Here is a 24,770-nt window from a genome sequence, read left to right as displayed (position 1 = left end):
GAGCTACATTTACATTTACATCACTACTAAGACTGTAAAAAATCCACCCTACTTTTGACTTATATTTTCTGTGTTATTTTGGTGTTTGATTTCTCCCCTTCTTCCCTACTGATTCAGAATGTTTAAAACATCCCTTTCTGTTTATGTATTTTAATTCTCCTCCTTCCACAGTGAACCCATTCTCATAACCTTTCTGCAAAGGTCCCATTTTTCACACCTATCCCAGTGGCTGCTGCATCCCCTCTGAACTCTCTCACAGCGTCTGGTTGGAAAACCTCACCACATTTTGCAACCTCATTCCTGAGAGAAAGGAGCAGTGATCTTAAGGAGTGCATTCAGGATAGCAAAGAGAGCAGAAGGGGGATAGCAGCAGCTGCCATGAGTTGGGCCTCATGGACAGGTAAATTATCCCTAGTCAGGATGTAATTGATACTGGGTGTCATCTCAACCTGTCCCAGTTGTCAAGAAAAGCATAAAAATGGTTTCTGTGACTTCACAAACAGGGAGAGGAGTAGACAGTTAGTGGGGTTCTGGCTTGTGATCAGAATCTAACTTGATCACTTTCAGTTATGGCTAGGTTGTCTTTGAAAACTGCACTGATTTGACCAGCAAAATGGTTGCCAAGCTGTCACAACTCAGATACTATCATGCTGTGTCTTTGATTCCAATTTGTAGAGGGGTCTGAAGAACTGCAGTGGAAAAGAAAAGATATTTGGAGCATTTTTATCCAAAATTTATCATCTTTAGATACATGTTTAGACTTTTCTTAATGGTTTGTTCTGGGGAGAGGGAGGTTGGGAGGAAGTGGAAAGAAAGTAAGGGAAATAAACTCTTTTTATTTGAACCAAATAAAGGAAGATATTTCTTTGAGATAAGGCTTTATTCCCATAACAACTCTTGCATAAGACCTACATCTCAACAGGCAAGTTGTGAAATAAGAAGGGGAAAGAAAAAGATAATAAACATTCGGACCTTGAGATCATAGAATCATAGAATTGTTTGAGTCGGAAGGGACCTTTAAAAGCCATCTGGTCCAAATCCCCTGCAATGAACATGAATACCACAGCTCTATCAGGTTCTCAGAGCCCCATCCACCCTGACAATGAATATCTTCATGGGTGGGGTATCCATCACTTCTTTGGGCAAGCTGATGCATTGCTTTATAGGCAACAGTAAGTGGGTTCTTTCACTGTAGAGCACTCAGGTATTCTGCTAGGAGACACCTGAGAATATCTCATGTGGGTGAGCCTGGAGGTCTACTGAAGAGCGGTAGGAAGTGCACGATGCAAACCAAATGAAGTGACAAATTCTGTAGCACTCAAACACATGATGTCATTGCACTCCATTGTATCTACTGGAAAGTCTCCCTGTTAGCAGCCTAAGGAAGCAAGAGGCTGGAAAAGCAATAAGACCATGTGAAAAGAAGAAGAACACATAACAAGACACTGAATATGCACAGACAGAAAATTTTGCAAGCACTTTCTGGCTGAAAACCAGTCTTGATTTCTGGTTTTGAGAGTGAAGTGACATTAAACTTCGGAGACCAGGTCCAACATAACAGCCAGGTAAAGCAAAGGACTTGGAGTATCTGCTCTTCAAACTAATTCTGACTTCTTATGCAACAGACTTGGACTGTTCTATCCAACCAGTTTCTTGCCAAAGACTAAACCTTCTGTCTATATGCTTATGCAGGTGACTTGAGCCTTTAGCCCAGGCTTAAGATACTTCAGTGTTGGTGACTAGATGTAGGCGTCACTATGCGATCTGACGGAGATATATTTAATACAGTTGATAGATGAAGAAAGGTTCAGCTAACTGGGTAGCTGGACTGTAACTTTCCCAGAGGACCCACTTCTGACATCAACATCTACAACTTTTACCAACTCTGAGGACACTTGTACTGCCAAATCCATTCTACAGCTGCAGTGCAGGGAGTAGATACCACTAAGAATTCTGTCCTTAGAATTTTCTCTACCCATTCATAAAAACATGACCTATTCCTCTTTCTTTTTCAGAGACTCATGGGATAATTCAGGTTAGAAGGGGTCTCTGGAGGGCTCCAATCCATCTCCTAGATCAGAACATGATCAACTCCAATGTTAGATGTTGACCAACATCTGTCTTCTTTCTAACTGCCCTTCCAGTATTGCCAAAAGATTTTCCACCATGGTCTCTTATTTGAGATGAAAAAATCTTGTTCTTTCCGTCTCTTCCTCAGACATCACATGCTCCAGCCCCATCTTGGTGGCCCCACTGGATGTGCTCCAGTTCATCTGTATCTGTCCTGCACTGGGAGGCCAACAGCTGGATGCAGTATCCAGATGTGGTGTTATAGGTGCCAAGTAGAGGGGAAAAACAGCATGCATTGATTTCTCAACTCAGATTATGTGAATGTAGTTGAATACTCAGCTAGATTTCATTCTCACTAGGGCATGATGTTGATTCATGAACAACTTGTTGTACACCAGTACCCTCAGGTCCTCTTTAGCAAAGTTACTTTGGCAAAGCTATGGTCAATTAGTCCCCAGACTAGCCAAGCTTGTCCTGTCCAAAGTGCAGACCTTCACTTTTTGCTAAACTTCATTAAGTTTCTGTAGGATCATTCCTTTACTGTGGGACATCCTTTTGAATAGCAGCTCTGTCCCAGCATGTGAACCACTGCTTCACCTGGTGTCATCTGCAGACATGGTGAAGGCTCTGTCCTACCACCCAGATCACAAATGAAGGGCTTCAGTAATGCCAGTCTCCCAGTACCAACCCCACAGTAACAAAATACAACTTAAATACAGAAATTTAGCTAACACAGTATACAGCTTGCCTTGTATTTCATTCTACCCTTATTCTTCCTCTCACAACTTCTTATTCATCCTAACCATTCCATCCTTGTTCCTCTTCCAAATTCCTGATTTAGCTGTGCTTATTTTCCTTCTGTTCTCCTCACCCCATGTATCCTCTTCAGTCATCCATTGCAAACCTTCTTCTCCTTGGTGGCTTTCCTGCATGAAATTGGATTTCCCCTTCTTCTCTCATCTAGTTGTCAAATCCCAGAACTCTCCTTGCCACCCTATTTTATGGAGAAGTCAGAAACAGTAGAGATTAATCTCTTTTCACCTTCCAGAATATTTCTTCCTAAAGCTATATTTCTTGATGTCACCTTTGCTGTTTGCTATTGCAAAATTCATTCATTCTCCTGGGTATAGTTGTGATATCAAAGGAACACTGGGTATGACTTCTGAACCTGGAAAGTGCATGTCTTTGATATAATGAATGCTATAACTGAACAGGAGAAAAACATCTGTGGAACTAACCTGGCCCTGCATCACAACATAACAGCTGTGATCAATACTGTGGGAGAAAAGTGATTCTCCCTCTCCAAGTTGCAGGACTGTCCCCTTACATTTACCAGTATTTCCTTTAGTATCCTGTTGCACTAGTCATGAAGTGCCTTTGCATGAGAAAGAAGTTGTGTAATTTGACAGCCTTCCTAGAAAGCTTTTATCTACTTATTCAGTTTCTTTTCCTTATGTTTCAGTTTCACCTCATCGGTGAGTTGGGGAGCAGTGGGTAAGTACTACTTACTTCCAGCTCTCTAGGATGCTTTTCATTTTGGAGAGTATTACATCAACACTTTATGGTTTCCCTGTCCCATTGTTCCCTCCTCAATGGCTCTCAGCTCCTCTCATCCCCATTTCCTCCTGTTTCTTGGCCAACTCTGCTTGGCCACTCACCAAGCCATGACCTATGAGACTAAAATCTGCTCCAGCTGGATAGTTGTGACACTGCCAGAAAGCTGCAGACCCTCAAGTTCGATTTTCTTCATTCCTTGTGGTTAATCCTCATCTGAATAACTGTGGGGTATTTAACTTGGCCCTTCTGAGAGCAGACCACAGGGCAGAGGAGCCACTGGTCAGTGGCTTTGCTGTATTTCAGCTCTTCAAATACTCATGACAAGGGCATGGTGGGCAAGGAGAATCTCAAGTGAACGAAGATGTGTGAACTTGCGCAGTTTCAGTTTTGCTTGGGGATGTGTAAGACATACTTCAGAGGTCTGGTTTTGAAAGGAGATTGCAGGAACACATAATGTTTGGGTTGGAATCATAGAATAGCTGAGGTACAGACTGCTCAGGGAGGTGCTGGAGTTACTGTCCATGTAGGGGTTCAAGAACTGCGTAGATGTGGTACTGAGGGAGATGGATTGGTGGGCAATACTGGTGTTATGTGGAGGGTTGAACTGGATGATCTTGAGGTCTCTTCCAATCTTAATGATTCTATGATTCTATGATTCTGTGCTTCTAATATTTAAGTGATGTATTTCTGATTTTGGCCTGTGTGTGCTTGTGCCTTTGCATGTGTGCACAAAATTGGCAATTATTTATAGAAAATAAGAGCTATGACCAGAGGATACTTTACATAGAATCGTAGCATCATAGAATGGTCTGGGTTGAAAAGGATCATGATGCTCATCTGTTTTCATCCCCCCTGCTATGTGCAGGGTAGCCTGCACCTGCACATATCCACACATATCCAGCCTGGCCTTGAATTACTGCAGGGATGGGGCATCCACAGCCTCCTTGGGCAACCTGTTCTAGTGAGTCACCTCCATCTGTGTGAAAAACTTTCTCCTCATATCCAACCTAAACCTCCCCTGTCTCAGTTTAAAACCATTCCCCTTTGTCTTATCACCGTCCATCTTCATAAACAGCCATTTCCCCTCCTGTTCACACGTTCCCTTCAAGTTCTGGAAGGCCACAATGATATCCATGCAAGGTAAGACATGTTTTTCTCTTTTAAAAAGATATGAAGGATTCAAGTTGTGGACTTGATTTGTTTCTTCCCAAGCATGTAAAAGGGTACTGAGTGGCTAGAGAAATAGATGGGAGCATAATATAAAACACTCTGTGCTCCTGAATTATTAGCAGGCACTTGATGGTATTAACACTAATCCACAGTGGCTTGTTCTGAACTGACTGAGGTTTTACCAGAGACCTCTGCAATCAAAGGTTCTGTACTCAGCTCAGGTGTTATTTTGTTTCAGCCTTGCAGGAAAAGCTCATGCCTTTGGAAACTGGGACGTGACTTTCCGTGGATGACCAAATGAGTCACAAGTTGCTGAACTTTCTGTGTCCCACTTTGGGAGTTCTCCAGTGCTTCCAGTACTTATATCTGTCTGACTCCACTACAGAGAGAACAAATGTTAGAGAACAAATCACAGGAACCAGTTTGAGTCTTACGTGTAGCAACTGTGTGATAGGAAATACGTGAAGGAGGTCTGTTGTGCTGCCCCAAGCAAACTCAGAGAGGAAGTTGTGTGCTGCTTGCAACAGCAAAAAAAAGCTGCATTTTCTTCATAAATCCCACATTACGTACTACGCATCCCACAATCCCAAAAAGACATTTCTTTTGTTAGCACAGACTTCTTTTGCATAAGCAGATGTTGTTGCAGGGACTTTATGAAAGAGGAATCTATAAGAATCTATAAGAGGAATCTATTATTTACCAAGAGAGTGGTGAGGTGCTGGAACAGCTGCCCAGAGAGGCTGTGGATGCCCTGTCCATCCCTGGAGATGTTCAAGGCCAGGCTGGATGGATCCCTGGGCAGACTGGTCTGTTATTACGTGTGGAAATTGGTGGCCTTGCATGTGGTTGGGGGTTGAAGCATCATGATCCTTGAGGTCCCTTCCAACCCAAACCATTCTATGATTCTGTGATTCTATAACCGTGTAAACCAAGATTACAAAATCAAAGCTTACCTGTATCTTTCCAACTTATTGAGACAACATTAATAAGTGGTGGAAAGATGTGTAATGTGAGAGCAATAGCTAGATTTGGTGCAGGGACAGATACTTTGATGTCTGAGCTTCAAGATCTGAGGCTAACATGCCTGTACCCTTATTTTGAGGAATAAGAGCTTTGAATTCTTCAATTTCTCACTATTTTCTTTCTTCTAACTCCTTCATTCAAATTTCCTTCCCCTCACAATCCTCATCCCGTTTAAAATAACCAAATTGGCAAGAGCAGGCTCGTGTCACTTCTCACTTGCTTATGTTGCTAACAGAGAAATCCAAATGAGCCATGCTGCATGTTACTCCTGGGGCTTATTCCTCGAGAAAGCTTTTCTGCTCCCATGGAAGTCAATGGAAGCCTAATTGGTCCCAGATGTTTAGTAATAACAAGCACTTCCTTTTGGTACAGCCAAACAAAAGCAGTGTTAAAACTGTTAATTAAATGGGTTTGGCTCTGTCGTCAGGTTATTAACTAATTCCAGTCCTGGCAGTCAAGCTAATACTGTGTCTCAGAAGGAGATGTTATCTTACTGTGCTCAATAAGAAAGGCATGAACTCAGAGTATGGTTAAATTGCCCATGTCAGGGGCACACATCACAGCTTGCTTTCACATCAAAGGAATAGCAAAAAGACTTCAACACTGGGCTTCCAACTAAGCCCAGGGATTGTTGCTTGTGCAAACTTTCTTCTAAAAGAGTAAGAACTTGAGAGAATGCACAGTGCCAGCTCTCACTTGCTTTTCACTGTTTGAATATTGTCCTGAGCAATGTGCTCTCGATGGCCCTACTTGAGCAGGAGGATTAGCCTAGATGAGCCCTTCCAACCTCAACCAGCCTGTGATTCTGCGATTCAGTGATTTTGTGATTCACACATATTAGACCATTAGGGCATGGTCCTGCCAATGGGCTGTGCCAATGAATTATTCCAACATCATCTATGTACATCTCCATTAGATATCCTTTACGTTCAATGGCTGTCTTCTAAGATATATCCCAACTGGGACTGGAAGTTATAGACCTAAATTCTGAACGCCATAGAAAGAATAGGGAGACATAACTTTTCGCCTGTGGAGTATTCCAAGCTGGTGCTTTAATATATTCACATCCCTGTGTATTTTACAAAATTCAAAGGGTGTTTTTATTGTACAAAATCCTGCAACAAAAACGACCAGCCGGTTACTTACACATCTGCTTTAAAAAATAGAATTATACATCCTTTTGTAGTGTGTTAATTTTGACATTCACTAGCATGAAGAAAAAAGTAGTGGAGCAGCAATTGGACTCTGAGTTATTTACCTGAATAGGTTTTGCTTTGACTTCTATTTCTCTTATGTGCTGAAATGTACATTTCCTGGCATTAACAGAGAGCCCATTGTGGCTCCTTTCAAAGCCATTGGGTCCCATAGGTAGGTCAGGCTCCTGCTGTTGGAAAGCTTTTATTTTTCACTTCAAAAGGGTGAATTTGCCATCAGAGTACAGGACATAACATATGTCAGGGTCTGCTTTTAGCAACACAACAGGTTGATCATATTAAATCATCACAGATTGAAGATCTACAGACTTGTACTAGCAACCAGCCCTCAGCAGGGAAAGATAGTGGACCTCTGATCTGAATAATGGCCCAGGACTCAGTTCCTTGCATCTTGTTTCACGTTTTTATCTTTAAAACATGTCTAACCTTCTGTGACTTTTAAAAATAGATATATTGTCATCATCTTTTCGCATTGAAATGCAACTGTATGCAGTGAGTTCCCAACAGTTTTTTCTTAGAAATACAAACATTTCAGTCCAACGATGGCTGGTTGAAATTCATTCTCTAAGACTTTTTCTTTAAAAAAGTGTCCACCCAGAGATGAATTTCTTCACATTAAACCCAGTTAAATATGTATTGCACGAGAGGGGCAAATTTCTCCTCTTTGAGTTGAACTGTGGACCTGTAACTTTCTGAGCAAGCCTGGGTAAAACGTAGTGCAGCTGTTTCACACCTGAGATTTCTGTTACAGTGAATGATCCTATTTTGGGCTGCCCTGGTGATTTTGTGATTTCATTTTAATGCTCAGGAGATCTCATTTCTAAGGGTTTTTTTTTGTAGAAAGAAAAAACCAACGCAGAAATCTCAGTGTAAGGAGTCACATCTCATAGAGTTAAACTACTTTGAGAAGGGCTTTCCTATTCAGCTGATGCCATCAACAACTGGCATAAAAAGTGATTGCTATAACACTATAGATATCTATGATGTTATATGTATATATATATATATATACATATACATATACATGAAACTCTCTCTATGGAGGTGACATCAACAAAGCACCTCTGAGTTTAGTGAAATTAATGAAATGTCTCCTGATTTAGAGGGCTTTTCCTTTTGGTCTGGTTTAAATCGCACCTTTCTCACAACCACAGGGCTTTACAGAGTCTACAACAGCCCTATGAACCTTTAGGCAAATCTGCTTGTGAACAAAGCAAATGCACAATGTGGTAGACTCTCCCTTGATTCACTGCAACCATGTAGTGGGGGTAGTTCAGGGGAGCTGTGAAATTGCCTTAAAATCCACAGTTAAAAGTCAAGGAGAAGAATTTTACCCTTCATTTCTACACAGCGGCAGTGTAGCACCTGATTTCTTCGGTTTTCAAGGCAATCTCTGTGCTATGCTTTAAACTGTTGGCTGAAGTTCTGCCTGCGAAAGCAAAAGAACGAACCCACTCCGATGATGATCACAGATAAAATCAACACAACTGTTAATATAATAAGAAAGTTGATTTTTTTTAGATCCTCTTTTTCACAGTCCTCTGGTTTAATGTTCCCAATGTGCATTTCTTCCTGGTATCCAAAGTTCTGGGTGTATTGGCATGTTAAGTGCTCTATGTTTGAGATCTGGACGTTTTTGTTCTGGATCATTGATGACAACCAAATATTTCCACAGCAGTTGAGTGGGTTACCAGTGAGATACAAGTTTTTAAGCGAATTTTCTAACGCTAAAATATTGCTATTCTGTAATGTACTAAACCTATTGTTCCGTAGGTCCAGAACTTCCAGTGGAGAGCCACTGCCCCACTTGGGCAGCCAACTCAGCTGATTTTCAGAGAGGTTTAAGTGTCTAAGGTGACTAAAGCAAGGCAAGTCAATATTTAATTCTATCAGGCTATTGCCATGTAAATGCAAGTATTCAAGTGACTGTTCCAGTCCAGATAGAGCATTAACTTCAATTGTCAGCCCTGGGTTTGTGGAAAGATCCAAGAAAATCAGAGAAGTCTTGAAGAAAGTGTGTGCTGGTAGGATGCTCAACATGTTGTCAGCAAGAAACAAGTGCTGAAGAGCAGGAGCATCAACAAATGATATGCAACCATTTTCCTCTCCAGCGAGTCTTTGCTTTGCTAATCCCGAGTACATGCTGCAAAGAGTGATGTTGTTGCTCTGTAGATTGAGCCACCTGAGGCTTGGCAGTCTTGAGAAGATATCAAATTGGAGGGTTTGAAGACGGTTGTTTTGAATATAGAGCTCCTTCAAATTCATCAGCGTGTCAGCATGTAGGAGGAGGCTCTGCAAAGCATTGTAGCTCAAATCAAGGACAGTTAAGGAGACCAATGTACTGTCAAAAGATACTTCAAAAGTCTGAAGACAGTTTTTACTGAGGTTAAGGGTTTGAAGAGACAACATAGATTCAAAGAACTCATCCGGAATGGATTTGATTTCATTGTAGCTTAAGTCTAAGTATACAAGTTGGGATAAATTAAGAGAACTTTTGTTTCTACTTTGTTTCTGATCAAGAAGATGAAAAGGAGCATGTAACCATTCATTCTCCATGTAGTCCATTTTATTATGAGAGGATTCAGCTGTGAGCTGAATTAAATTCTTTGATAAATTCAGAGTTACCAGCTTGTTCACCTGAGGGAAGACTGGGAAGCGAAGCAGTTTGTTTTCACTCAGATCCAAGCATCTTAAGCTGTACTCATCATCTGACTCCGTGGTGTGGAAGGACTCAATGCTGTTCCTGCTGAGGTCAAGTATCTCCAACTGCCTGAGGTTAAAATCAGAGATGCAAGTAATTGAATTCATGGAGAGATTCAGTCTGGAAAGATTCAGTAGAGTCTCAAAAGCACCTTCTTCAATTTCCATGATGATATTACTCTGCAGATCTATCTCCACAAGACTGGGAGATCCCTGAAACATCTTGTGTGATATCATTATAATACTGTTACCTGCCAGTGAAAGATAGCGCAGTGCTGGAGCTTGTTTAATGAAATATTCAGCCATCCCATTGTAGAGACTGTTGTGAGATAAGTCCAGTATCTCCACCTTGGGTAAAAGTCCAATCCCTTCTGTCCCAGTCTGAGCAAGCTCATACAAGTTGTTGTTAGCTAAATTTATTTCCAGCAAACTTGTCATGTGTGCAAAGACTCCAGGCGTGATGAAGCTTATCTGGTTGGAGCTTAAATCAAGGCACTGGAGGGAAGTGTAGAGGGGTAAAGGCATTTCAGGGATGCTTTGTATCAGATTTCCAGATAGATCTATCTTGTTTACATTTGGATGGAGCTCACGAGGGATTTGGTGTAGGTCTTTGTTGTGGCAAAATGCCTGCAAGTTTGCCTGCCAGAAAAGAAAAGAAAAAGAGAGAGAAAATGGGAGGTCACCTGACAGATGAAAAACATATTTGTATGAAACTTAAAGAAAATAACACTCAACAACTGGTAAGGTTCTTCTCATACAATTTTCTTTGACCATTCATACAGAAAGCACAGCCATTCTAAAGCTTCTTTGCAGTTAAGTGTTAGCACTTCTTTCATTTTATATATCTAACTTAGACTAGCAGAGTTGTATCTACATATAATATCTACTACACATTTTCCTTTTTCTCAAGCTTATTTTAATAGGTACAAGTGAAGGTGTTTTACTTGTTTCCTTTGTAATCAAGAACTATGTCCTCACTTTCCTTCTGATCTTTGCCTTTCTCAGCTTTATTCTAAGTCACTCTAATGGGTTCTGCAAACTCTACATGCAAGAAGTGGCACTAAGAAGGGCTCCTCTCTCTTGGCAGCATAGTTCCCAAAGCAGGGACATGGAAGATAAGGAAGCTCTCTCTTCATCAGCCATGCACCTCAAATATCTGACTTTGCCTTCCTTTAGAGTCATGGTGCAGGTAGGCAGTGTGTCCTTAACAAACTGGGTCAGCCAACTATTCATATACTACAGATGCAAACTTCCAAACTCTTTCTGTTTATGCTACACATAGGAATCCTTTTCCTAAGGCAATAATTCCTATCTCCTCTCATGGGGTGCATGCCATATGCTCCATCCATGTGCTTCATCCCCACACATCAATCACAATGGACATAATAATGTTGGACAGTAGGAAAAAACTTCTCTGAAAGAGTGGTTGGGCATTGGTACAGGCTGCTCAGGGAACTGATGTTGCCAGCATCCCTGAAGGTGTTCAAGAACCGTGAAGATGTGGTACTTAGAGATATGATTACTGGGCAGTATTGATGGTAACCGGACAGTCAGACTAGTTGAACTTAGAGATCATTTCCATTCTTAATGGTTCTATGTTTGTACGAATGCAGCAAGGAAGTCATATCATGTAAAGCCATCTTTGAGGAGAAAAAGGTATGTGGTGATGGCCACGCTTTTCTCACCCACTTCTCAGCAGCAGGGTGGAGAAAAATTCAACCTCATCAAATTCATCTCCTAAATAAACGCCTATTTAACTGCACCTAAGATTGAATCCATGTCCAAAGGAAAATTTGGAATGTGTGTTCATAAGGAACCCTGGAAACACTGAGATAAATGTTTTTTGCATAATGCATAAATGTCAAGCTTTATTTTGTTATTAAGGGGAACACACGGCAGTGGGAGGAAGTGGAATGCAAAAGGCTTAGACAGCATTTAATCTACTGGAAGAAAACTCTTGTTATGAATGTATATGGGTGACCGGGTCATGTACTGTTTGTAGAAAGATCAGAAAGAAAGAAAGAAAAAAATCTGATGAATCTTAACTTCTGTGAAAAAGAATCCAGATTCCATGACGTAAAGCGCTGCGTTAGCTTTTCCAACATTACAGAAACATTAATTTAAAAAAATATTATAAACCATCTGTTTCATGTGAAATTCTTGCTGAATGAAGTGACAGATCTGCTTAGGAGAAGTGGGGCAATAGTCTGTATTTTGTGACTCTCTTTTGCATTGTGAGAGTTTTGAAGAGCACATAAAAATGTGATGGAGAATTCTAAGTGCTCATATAAATGTCAGATATAAATAGGATTCTCCACAGTCTTTTCTATGGTATAACTTCCCCTAAGATCTGATTTTGCAGAAGGACTTGATGATCTGCAGTTGGACTTGATGATCTTGAAGGTTTTTTCCAACCTAAGCAATTCTATGATTCCATGATTCTGTGATTGAATCACGCACTTTGATTACTCTCTGCTTACACCGAGTAACCAACATCATCCAATGCCATCAGTGCCACTCAGGTTTTCACTGAAGACCATGATGGAGAACTCAGTCACCGCTTGCAGGATTGGGCCTTTAATCTGAATGCACTGAACTCTCCAAGTGATAAATGGGTCAAATAAAATCTGTACCTGACAGTGTCTAACATTTGTTCCTATGACATTTTCCCTCTCAATTTTCACTGCTCTGTTGGTGCTGTCACTGGATTATTTAAAGCCTGTTGGGAGGAGTGTGGAACACTTGGTTCATTCTGTGTTTGTCTTCTGGTAAAAAATGACACTTCAACTCAAAAGTTGACCACTGTTTGAATTCTGACTCCAGTCCTTCACTGAGTGGATGTTGTCACCCACCTCAGTGACAGCCCTGCAAACAAAGCAGCTGGATCCAAAGCTTTGGTGTTCCATATCTTTTCATGAGTGTCTGAGCCAAAGAATTTGGGCTGGAGCTGGCTGGGTACCAGCCTGTATGTTCTTTAGAAGTGCTGTCCAGGTAAAGGCTTCACCACACAATGAAGTCTTAGCAATTTGTATATGCACCACATGTGGGCTGATAATCTATGGTAACAAGTATGATATATTATTTTGTGGCATTGATGTAAGGCAATACACAATTTTATGAAAATCCTTCCCTTGCATGATATATTGGAAGATCCTCCATTGCCAGTTAACATAAATTTCTTTAGGAGAAAAAACTCCCTCCTTGGAAGGCAATGTGAGCTAGGAAGAACCTCTTGACATTGAAGCTGAGAATTCTTGTCTTGTAAGAGAGCAAATGGCTGGGTCTGACTTAGCTCAATAGAAAGATAATGGCTTTTATGGACGTTTTACCTCCTAAAACATTACAAGATCAGTGCACCTACATGAGTGATGAGAGATCCAGGTTTCTGAGTTATGCCTCTTACTGGAGACTTGGGATGAAAGTTTCCAATTCTGAGCCTTTCTTATCTTAAAGGTGCCACTGCAGGGAAGGCAACATGTAAAAAATGATGCAGTGATAAAAAAATCATCCTATGAAATAAGTGGGACTCCCAGTGGGCACATCAACAAGCCCTGGAGCCTCTTTGAGCAGTGTAGAAATGTGTTTAGATTTACACCCTCCTCCATCCATTGCATGAAACGCTCAGCAAATGAAGAGTGGCAGAGCTCCACTGACTTTAGCGATGCTGAGCTGTTAATCTATGCCAGATGAACATCCCAACCCCCAGCTGCAGCCAGAGCTGAATTTATCCCAGACTCATTGCGTACAGCCTTGGGTTTTTGGCCCGTATATTGGTCTGTTGGAAGCAGTTTATAGTGCAGTGGTGGAAACAAGCATATGTTTACTTCTCAACAATCAGTCTGATCTGTGACCCATCAAGAAATGGAACGGAGTGAAATCTGCTCAGATTATTGCATGTCTCGCCTGGCATTGATGTGACTGTGATACATGGGACCCAAGCTGTCATGTTTACAGCGGGTTCATCAGTCTTCCCTCAGCAGCCAATGAGCTGAGCTATCCAGTCACCTTCCCAAGATCTTTTTATATATACTAGGTCTTAATTTCTCTGGAATTCAGGAAGCACAGCAATACAGCAGGGTGGGCAGGAATGGAATGAGTCCCATAAGGGAGATGTGTACAGTTAGCAAATTATTATTTTTTCCCTATTTTGGAAATTCTCAAGGATTTGTGCTGAACAACTTCAACATTAAAAATAAAAATAAAAAGAAAGAAAGAAAGAAAAGAAGTATTTTTAAATGGCATGTTACTGTCAGCAGCACTTGGATATGGAATGGAGAAAGCTCTGCTATGAATAACATTTATAATATGGTACCAGTTGCCTGCAAAAATTCAAGAAGGAAATGCTGTAAAGAAGCCAGAGGCTTTGTCACTTTCTTTAGAACTAGTCAGGTGTAACTCCCTGACAGCAATGCTGTGTCAGGGCAGAGGTCAGACACAATGACACTATGAAGGCTGCTGTAGATGTATTTCACAGAAGAGGCTTTATTAAAAGCACAGAGAACTTAGACCTGATATAAAGAAGTAGATTGCAGGTCTAAGCTCCTTCTCTGCCTCAGTCACAAGATCCCTGTTCAGTCTTGGGGAAATCAGGTCAAATTTCTTCCAACCAACTACTCCTTAGAAAAAACAGAGGGAATGTCTTTCCCCTTTTTTCCCCCTTGTATGTACTGTGGCTGCAGTGAGAAATGGTCATAACCCAGCAGCAGTCTTCAGAGCATCTACTAACCCAGCAAAGCCTATTTCTGCCAACAGGAAAAGCCTTTACACAGAGCTTTCTTCACAGAGAGCATCATTATTTGGGCAGCACCTTTAACAGATAGTTGCAACCTCATCCAAGATAATGAGGTGACCTTACCATTTGACAGGGTATCCCCTCAGCAGGCCAGTGATTGGACATCCCTCCATTCACCACTGACAGGAGGAAGACAACGTACAGTCTCATGGTTCTGCAAGGAAATTGGTTATGTTTAGATGTCAAACATGGCACCACAGTCAGTTCATGCATGTATGAGAAAGCTGGCATCAGAACATCACCTATCACAGAAAGGCACATTTGCAGTACAATAAATTAGAATAAAAAGTAATTAAGGTTGGAAAAGGCCAGTAAAATCATCTAGTCCTACCATCAACCCATCACCACCACGTCCACTCGTAGAATCATAGAATCATTAAGTTTGGGAAAGGCCATTAACTACTGACCTATCACAACTATGTTCCTAAAATTAATGCATCCACCTATGTGTATCTGTGTCGCTTTGAGACAAGCAGGAAAAAGAGAGATCTACATAAAGACTTGAAAGAAAGGTTCAAGGCATCTTGTGGGGTTGACCTGGGGTGATTTATTTCAGCTGCTACCTAGGTGATACCCCAGTCACCCCCTGAAGTCTAGATGACCAAGCTGGGTGTCTGGTATCACAGAGAAAGACAGCTACTCAAGATTAAGTGACCTCTTAGAGCCCCCTGCTTCTTCCCATAGAGGCAGCTCGGTACTTTAACTGGTCTGGAGTTATAGGTGCCAAGTCCTGATGGAAGTCAAGGGACTGTCATTCAGAAACAAGAGTTGGGAGCCATTTCCATTTCCATCCACAACAGTTTCCACTCCTCTCATCCCACAGTGTCAAAGAGCTTTTACACACATTAGTCACCATGCATCTAGTTTTGTTAATACAAACAGTTTAAATAAATAATGGGCTGAGAACCTTTCGCCCAAATGTTACTTTTCCATTTTACATACACCAGGTATGGGCAGGCTTTAAAATACATTTGAAAGCTGATGACTTAAAGAAAGACAGACACAAAATGGAACAGATCTATGTGAAAATTCATTAGAAATAACTGTCTGAAAAGCACTCCAGAAAACAGTGCAGAAATAACTGCAAAAAGACTAATGAGATCTGGAAGATCTGACAGTGGGCACTGAGGGAAAAGTGAAAACAAGTCCAAGGGAAAGCATTCTCAAGACAGCATGTTTCTAGATGGACCACGAATTGTATGAGCTCAAGCATGAAAGGTCAGTGGCCCCGACATCACTTCAACTGCTTGCTTAGAAATGCTAAAGGAAAGAGTTCTTTGGAAAGAGATGAGGGCCCATATGACTCAGGGTGTTCACCAGCAAACAAGTAGCTTGAACCACTAGAGTTCAGTCCCAGGGATCCCAAATCCAGCCTGAGCTTGAGTATCTCTGATGTTCCTGCTCCATTCTCCATTGCCCAGACTACAGGAGGTGGGTGCTTGGGGATGCTGTGCAAGGTGTTTGTGTGGGAGTGAGAGGAGAAAATGATGTTTGTTGTTTGGGTTTGCTGAAACTGAGAGAAAAGACAAACACACTGATGATGTGTGAATTATAAGGCTTTAGTCAGAGCCTTCAAATGGAAATTATTTCTGTCTAAATCCAACAAATTAAGATGGTGAAATCTCTGTGGATGTCACCTACAAAAGGCACCATCCTGATGGACAATGTGCAACTCATGCAGTTTGCTTTGTCCTCTCTTGCCATGACAACAGTGCAAAAAAAAATGAACCCTTTTCATTTTAAATGATAACCTTGGCAAAATCCATGTCTTAATATGTTTATGAACTTCCTAAATTATGAATTGGTAAAGCAATTTGGAACTTGAAGCATCTGAATGCAAGAACATGATTTAATGTCTTGCTACGTAAAACAGATCTGTAGTATCAAGGACGCTGCCCCTCAAGGTGCTCCTGAGTTGGCTGTCACCTTGGAGCCCTGTCCCGAACCCGTAGCATTGTTGTGATGTAAGTGCAGGACCCAGCACTTGCTCTTGTTGAAACTTATACAATTGGCCTCCACTCATTGGTGCATCCTTCCCAGATCCCTCTGTAAGGTCTTCCTTCCAGACAATCTCTAGACCCACTACAGCAACATTTGGTATGACACAGTGCTATGTCCCAATGTCTCTGCCCTCTTGGCAGGTCTCAGCTGTCTGCTGAAGGCTCACAAAAACCCCATTGCTCTGCTGTAGGATGAGATCAACACCCAGTCCTGCTGCATGAAACAGCTCCATGCAAGCTGCCAGTTTGCTCATTCAGCTTAGCCAGTCTCATCTACAGTTGTAAAGTTGAAGTGGATTAAGTGAGTGACTCTCCTGAGGATTCTAATCAAGTAGGTCAATAGAAAAAGTGCATAGAAAAAGCTTGGTACTCATGCTATGTCAGCATGTCCATTAAAGAGATGGAAGGGCATATCAGTGATTTGCCCCCCAAAACGTATCTAAAGCCCAAGGAAGATTTAAACACAGTTCATCCATCTCCCATTGCAGAACAACAGTTACCTCCATCTCTTATACAGCATTAAACCTGAGACCATTCACGGATGCTGTTTGCAGTTAACAACACTAGCATCTCCCTAAAAGTAATTATTTTGATGCTTAATTAATTAATGCAATTAACAGTGATTTTCTCCTATGTCAAAGAAGGATTATATTTGAATTGCAGAATCCTAGAATCAGAGAATCAGAGAATATCCTGCATTGGAAGGGGCCCACAAGGGTCATGAATTTCAGCTCCTTATAGAGAAGACATTAAGTACAAACAAAACTCCACAGGTCTGATACTTTTTTGCACAAGAAGCTTTGTTGCTCTGTTAGAATCATTAAATCTTTCAATAGTTAAGGTTGGCAAAGACCACAAAGGATCACTAAGATCAACCCCAACCCACCCCCACCATGCTCACTAGCCCACGTACCTCAGTGTCACATCTCTATGGTTCTTGAACGTCTCCAGGGATGCTGACTCCACCACCTCCCTGGGCAGCCTGTGCCAATGCCTTACCACTCTTTTTGAGAATAAATTTTCCTAATATCCAACCTGAGCCCTCACAGTTTAAAACAGCCCTCAGGGTTAAGAAAGAGCAAATATTTCACATTTACCTGGTTCCAAGGGCTTCTCACATCCCCATACACTGCTTGTCGTCCCTTTAAAAAGCATATCCAGCTCTCCAACAAAGATTCAGCCCTGGTAGAAGGAAATTAATCTTCAGATTCACCTTCACCCGTTCGAGACACCAAGAGACAACTTCAGATTGAAGACATTTTCAGGGGAACAACCTCATGTGGGTCAGTGTCTGCTTTCAATTAAGTCGCTGGTCTTCCTGCAGGCTTTTGCTGTGTCCTACAGCCACCACTGTGCATTCAGAGCAGCGTCATTCCCTGCGCGGCATCCTGAGGTCTTCACATGGGGCAGGGGAGGAAACAGGGATTTTTTCCAGGGAAGCTGCTGGGATTGAACTGTGGGGAATGAGTGACTTATTGTCACCGATGCTATTGTTCGGCTGTGCACGCAGTGCAGGCAGGGTGTTTATTTTAGGGCTATGAGCCTGTGGGTTTCATTCCTGAAGGGTTGCAGCCTCCGACCCCTGCACCTAAATCACACTTAGGAAAACAGCCACTTGGGGGTTAAAGGTTTAAATATCACGGCTGAGAAACAGAAAGCCTGTAATCTTGAATCCTGAGCTCTCTCCCTCTTGTTTTTACTGCACAAAGCGTCCTATGATCTGGTGACAGGATGGGCGTTCTGTGTCACAGAATCATTAGAGTTGGCAAAGACCACCCACGATCATCCAGTTCATCACCTACTCAGCTATAATGCACCTGAACTGAAAATTTATTGGGGTTTTCCAGGCAGTAAGCAAGACTTCAGGAGACTGATGGAGTCAGAGTAGTCCAAGCTTCTGTACATAGTACTGCTCAGCGTGCCCGACCTATTAGTAACAAATCCCATTGCAAAAGGGACGCTTTTGCTATGATGTTTGCGAGCTCTGCTTTTTATTTATTATTTTCTGCTGCCCTCTAGGGCTGGAGCAGCAGTCTAATTGCTGGTTTCCTCACTTCCTTTTGCTAATTTTGGACTGATTCTGGAAAACAGTCCTTTATACTGATTTCACCACCTTTGTCTCCCAGGCTCAGGAGCCTGAACTGTTGCAACATGCTTTTCCTGTGGCTGGAATACACCAGAACTTGGCTCTTATCAAATGGTTTGCTTGCAATGCACCCCAAAATGAGAGATTGAATGCTATGAAGAGGTGATAGTATGTGTATAACTGGGAAAGGGTACAATTACGTACAGGAGATAGAAAAGCTCAGGCTTAACTCTTAATGGAGCTGCTTGCCAGTGAGAATGTTGCTAACCTGAACCTGAGGACCACTGTGGTGTCTGGAGGTTACGATGCCTTTTGGATGCTCTGAGTTGTGTCATCAGCATCATTCAATAGTGCTTGCAACATGCAACTACTTTTGCAAAGAAAATGTCAAATATCCCCCCCCCACACCCCAAAAAAAGATCAAAAATATCAAATACTTTTTCTGTTGGAAAGAGCACATTAAAGTTAGATATCAGGAAAAAAATACTATCTAAAAGAGTGGTGATGCACTGGCCCAGGCTGCCAGGGAGATGATGGAGTCACCATCCTTGGAGATGTTCAAGAACCATGGGGATGTGGGACAGGACACAATCAGTAGGGGTGGTGGGGATGGGTTGAGATTGGACTCGAACTCAGTGGTTGTTTCCAGCCTCAATGATTCTATGATTAAATTTTATTTGTATTTGGAGATGGAATACAAATCTACCTACAACAAAAAGTGGTGAGTGCAGCCTCACATTCTCTGACACCTGAATTTTCAGAGCACTTTGGGAAGCTTGGATTTGCTGGTAGAATAACAGGATTTCATTGCATTTCTATACCTTAGGCTGATTTATTGAGCGGCCACACAGTTGTGACAGCTCAACTGTGATGATGAGCCTGGACAGAAACAAATGGCAAAGCAGGAGGGAAGGGCATGCACTGATTCTGCTTCTTCGAACTTTACTTCATTAAAGCTTCTGCCTTAGAGGCACAGTAAACACTCTGGGAATGATCAGCCATAGTGGTATCCTTACTGTCTTTGCCTTCTTTCATAAAGAGGATCAGAAAACAAAAAGTTTCAGATCCTGGAGCCTTTGGATGACTTCATTTTTTCAATATTTACTTGCTGTTTTCTACCCAGCAGTCTTTAACTTAAAAGGCTTTTTAACCATATGTACTTTTATGTGCAGTCGCTGTCCCCAGAGGTGTCCAGGAAAAGGCTTGATTTGGCACTGAGGGATGTGTTTAGTGTTCATGATGTGTTGGGGTTGGACTTGGTGATCTTAGAGGTCTTTTCCAACCTCAGTGATTCTATGATTCAGCACAGAATCCATCAGATGGATTGGGTCACCTGCATCAAACAGATTGGAAGATATGAACAGGCTGCCCAAAGGTGTTGTAGATACCCCTACCCCAGAGGTGCTCAAGGCCAGGTTGGATGGGGCCTTGGGCAGCCTGAGCTGGTGGGAGGCAATCAGCCCATGGGAGGCATTGGAACTGGGTGGGCTTTGAGACCACTTCCAACCTAAGCCAATGTATGATTCTATGAATTAGGGATCCAACACAACACAGAGATGGGTGTCTCATGAGATCACTCCTCCAAAGCCTCTTCCCAGCATAGCTCACAGTAGAAAAAGCAAATCCCAGCCTTTGGCTCTCACGAGCCTACCCACAATTTGCTGCAGGTTCCCAAGGGTTTCTGATAAACAAGAATATGTCTTGACGATTATATGTCTTGAACTTTCAGCCCTTTTGGAGTCTGTCCATCCATAACGCTGCTGCTTTCTAAGGCACTGCTTTTGGGTTGAGTCCTGTGTCAAGCAGCATGAATCAAACTCTCCAGAGAAGTAAACAAAACAAACTCCTGCCTTAGAAAGTGGGTCTGAACTGCAAGGGCAGGAGTGGGACACATCTTGCTCCCTTTGGCCAGAATAGCTCCCCAGTGATTCATCCCCCCAGGGAGCTGGGGGCAACAGCAATATTAACCCTATTAAAAACTAAATAGCTGAGGCTATCCTCAGGCATGGACTTTCAGAAGGAGGCACAGCTCCAGTTCCTGAGAGCCTACAGAATCTCTCCTGCTTCAGTTCAGTTAGACGTCAGGGGGAATTTTTTCACTGAGAGAATGGTGAGGCATTGTCACAGAATTCCCAGAGAAACAGGATGCTCCATCCCTGGTAATGTTCAACACCAAAATGGGGTCTTGGGCAGCCTAATCTACTTCTTGATCTAGCAGTTGGCAACCCTGCCTGTGGCAGATGGTTTGGAACCTGATGACCCTTGAAGATCCTTACAACCCAAGCCATTCCATTCTATGATGACAAGCACCATGCACAGGTTCAAACTCCTGTCTCTCTACCATCAAGTCCACAAACCAATCGATCCCACAACACCTGCATGACTTATATCGGGCTTTTCCCCTGCCTATTGCCTTCCTTCTCTCTCTCCCATGTGGTCCTCTTTCTTTAGGACCAGGCAGCCAACAGCATTTCCCCACCATAGATTATCTGGGAGACATCAGCTTTCCAGCCCACTTGGACAGCAGATACACACAGGATTTAATGACTTCTCCTATTTCATTCACCTCCGTTTTTATATAAATAGAAAAATATATATATAAAATGGATGAGAATTGCATGAAAACGTCAGCCTCAAGACATTGAAAGAGAGGGGCTGGGCAAAGGGATGGCAAAGGCATTGAAAGAGAGGGGCTGGGCAAAGGGATGGCAAAGCATGTGAAAATGCAATAAGTTCTATCTACCCAAAGATACATGAGCTGGCACTGGAAGATGAAACTATCTGAATATGAAATTCTCTCTGTGGAGAACAAAATTCTTGGAGAAACTCAAAGCCACAAACCAAACCATAATGCTTTCTGACCAGCTTTAACCTACGCACAGTAAAACACAGAGAGAAATCAGTTTTTATTTCAGTAATTTTTCTGACAGTGGAGTCAGGTTTTTTTGATAGTAGATGTATTCAATTTGTATGATACAGCAGGGGATACTCAATACAACAGGAGATAAAATGAAGTGAGGAAAACTATTTCTGGCACATTTGACTTGCGCAACATCGATACCCTCATGTGAATTCATTCATAATTGTATTAATAAAGGCCAAGCACTGATTCAGTCACTGATCTGCTCTAGAAAGACAAGACTGATCGTAACTTTTGATGTTGAAATCCAAAACAAAATTAATCAATAGGATTATTTTAAATCTGGAAAAAGTACATCTTGGTAAAAAATCAGATTAGTATTATTACTATTTATTTTTATTTTTTTTTTTGTGGAAAGCCAAACTTTGGATTCTGTATAAGGGAAACATATGTGTACTTTGATCAAAAATACAACAGAGCTTGGCTTTAAAATGTTTTCTGTGGCTTTTATATGAACCAGGATTTTGTAGAACTTTGCTATTTCCAAATATCCTCTAAACATCAATTCCTCACGAGTTTGGATGCAACACAAACAGCAACTACCAATAAGTCACTGTTCACCCAAGGTGACATTCAAGCTGTGAGGATAGGAGCAATAGACCAATGCTGTTAACCCATACCTTGTGTTCCAAAAGGAACAGCCCAGTGACAGCACTGATAGCAAGGAGAGCAGCAAGCTAAGCAGCATTTCACTTCATTTCAGCCTGGGACAGTGTGATTTGCCCAAGGCTGTATGAGGACGCAGTGTCAGAGTGCTGGGAGAGCAGCATTAATCAGTGAGCACAGTGCCAGTCTCTGCAGCACTCCTGGTTCAGGGCACTACAATGCAGTAACACCATAAATAGAATGAAGTGCTGTGAAGAAAGGATAAAACTTATCTCTCCATCTTTTGTGGACGCTAACACAGTTAATGACTGTATGGCTACAAATGAACCAGTGCTTCCTTAACTTAAAGAGTGCAACTCTCTGCAGCTCAAGTCCCGATGACTTGAATATACAGCTGTGCAGATAGAGACATTTACATCGAGTGTTTAACCAGCGCATAAACATAGCTATCTTATTTACACAGCACCTTCCCCATCTGTGCTATTTCTAAAGGCTGCAGCTCTGCGTCCCCGCAGCCAAAAAAGCTCCCAGCTCAACTTCCCAGCGCTTCTTCACATACCTGATGTGGGGTCGGAGGAGGAGGATTCGCCTCTGCCCGCAGTTTTCTGCCTCCCAGCCGCTCCCAGCAGCCGTCCCAGCGCGAGCTGGGGAAGAGTTTCCTTGGGGAAGTCGAACCTCTGTTGCATGCCAGCTGACTAAAACTCTGCGAGCTCGGAGAGAAGTTTGAAGTCACAGGGAGAGAAAAAAAAAGAAAGAAACAACCACGCTCCCCATAGACCGGTCCTTGAATTCATTCCTTCGCAGTCATGAGCTCTTATATATTCCCAGGCTCCCATGAGCACGTGAACGCATAGCTCCGTAATAGTTTTAAAATGTGTGTGTCCTCTTGTGCTTCTCTTTATTTTCCATTTCGTTCATTCAACCTTGGCTTATTTCCTGCAGTTTCTCAGCTGGTGATTACGCTTCTCTCGTATTGACGCTCGGAACAGGCTGTGAGCACCACAGAAATCCCCTTTGCAGAGCTCGGTGATACAGGCTGGGTTGGGGCAAACTGTGGGGACAAAGTGAAGGTAGACAGCCCTATAGACCCATAATAAAGATGGGACTGTTCAAGGGTCATAGACCCACGTACACTCCTAAAAGGGCAAACCCATCAGCTCTGTGCAGGATGGAGTGTGAGGGGAGAGGGTAATTTTGGAGAGGGATGAGCACAGCACTTTGTCCTCCAGCCTCTCTCTGTGACACAACAGTGAGATGTACCCCTGGGGGAAAGGATAAACTCAATTTCATGCTTGAATGGGTAATAGCAGAAATACCTTCTGAAAAGGATGATGAGGCAGACCTGGTTTTCTTTTCCTTTGATCATTTTTTTCCTTAGTGTTTCCTTGGTCATTGGTTTGATTTCTTTCCTTGTTGTCATGTGGATGGGTTGGAGAGATGAGAATTGTTCATGTTGTCTTCTGCTCAGAAGTGCTCTGGTCACTGGGCTGGTGTCCACTGGCCTCACACACCAGTTTCCAGAAATACCAGTTCTGAGAGGGTTTTGCCAGCTCTAGACTGGATGTTCTATGATTCTAGGATCCTTAGGATGATAAGACTAGATGTCTTAGGGGCAAGCTGAGTCTTAGCTTTGTTAGTTGTGTCCTGATCTCCCTTGGACTAGTACACCCCATCGTGGAATCCCAAATGGCACCGAGGCTCACAGCCAACCTCACACCCTATGCCTATGGGGACCATCTCCACCATTGCCACTGCTGGCATTGTGCTGCAGTGCTGCACATGTGTCTGTGATGGCACAGACCTTCTCCTCTGAGACAGTGTGCTGTGCACTCTTGGAAGACGTCACAAGTGCTGGCAGATGTTAGACACCTTGCTTCCCCTGCACGAAGAAGACACTCCAAAGTGCCAGTGGTGAGTGCTAAGGACATCCGTGCCATGCAAAGCCCATAGAGGAGAAGTCTGGCTTCAGCACTGGACATTTCCCACCTTTAGACCATTATTTGCATTGATTTCCACTGGTAAATAATAATAATAATAATAATAATAACAACAACAACAAGAAAAATGCAGTGCTGACTCTTTTCTCCTGGACAGCATAAATTCTGCTCTGCTTGTCTGGATCCATTTGGTAAATCATAGAATCGTTAAGGTTGGAAAGACAGTTAAGGTCACTGAGAACAACCATCAACCCACCATACCATTAAACCATGTCCCTTGGTAAAGACAGATAAAAGGCATATCCTTTCATCCCATGTGCCAAAAACCTTTGAGGGTTCTGTTCAACACATGCCAGCATGCAGCCTTTGCCCCTCCACAACAAGTTGCTGATGGGTTTCTTGTAGCACACCAGCCTTTGTGAGTCAGAGTTTTTCCAGATCTGCAATGTAGTGGGAGGCTCTGGGTGAAAGCATCAACAGATGTGTGAGATGTGGTTCGTTAAATAGCATAGTAAATACATCTTGCATACGTTGCTGTTTTAAGTGTGTAACAAAGACGATAAATAATGGTGAGTATATAATAGAAAAGAAGCAAACAATGGCTTTATTACTTGCAGTAGCCTTGTCCAACCCAACTTTAAAAACCCCCAGTGACCCACAACTTCTGGAACAAGAGGGGAATGTTTTTAGACTGA

The 24,770-nt window shown here is 42.3% G+C and overlaps 1 protein-coding gene across 2 annotated transcripts; it reads right to left on the bottom strand.

The window, feature by feature from the left end:
• Positions 1-6,840: 6,840 nt before the first annotated feature.
• Positions 6,841-23,259, bottom strand: LRRC32 (leucine rich repeat containing 32). Of its 2 annotated transcripts, XM_015852486.2 has the most exons (4): positions 22,698-23,259; positions 17,624-17,708; positions 14,590-14,680; positions 6,841-10,373 (listed from the first exon to the last, which is right to left on the bottom strand). In XM_015852486.2, the coding sequence occupies exons 3-4, from the start codon at positions 14,674-14,676 to the stop codon at positions 8,433-8,435; spliced, it is 2,028 nt and encodes a 675-aa protein (XP_015707972.1). In that variant the 5' UTR covers positions 14,677-14,680; positions 17,624-17,708; positions 22,698-23,259; the 3' UTR covers positions 6,841-8,432. The 2 variants fall into 2 exon arrangements, with proteins under 2 accessions (XP_015707972.1, XP_015707973.1); XM_015852487.2 differs by lacking the exon at positions 17,624-17,708.
• Between the last annotated feature and the right edge of the window lie 1,511 nt (positions 23,260-24,770).

The sequence above is a fragment of the Coturnix japonica genome, chromosome 1 (genome assembly GCF_001577835.2).
Source record: "Coturnix japonica isolate 7356 chromosome 1, Coturnix japonica 2.1, whole genome shotgun sequence".
Classification (NCBI taxonomy): domain Eukaryota; kingdom Metazoa; phylum Chordata; class Aves; order Galliformes; family Phasianidae; genus Coturnix; species Coturnix japonica.
Note: the sequence above shows the minus strand (reverse complement) of the source record. Positions and strands in the feature narration are given on the sequence as shown.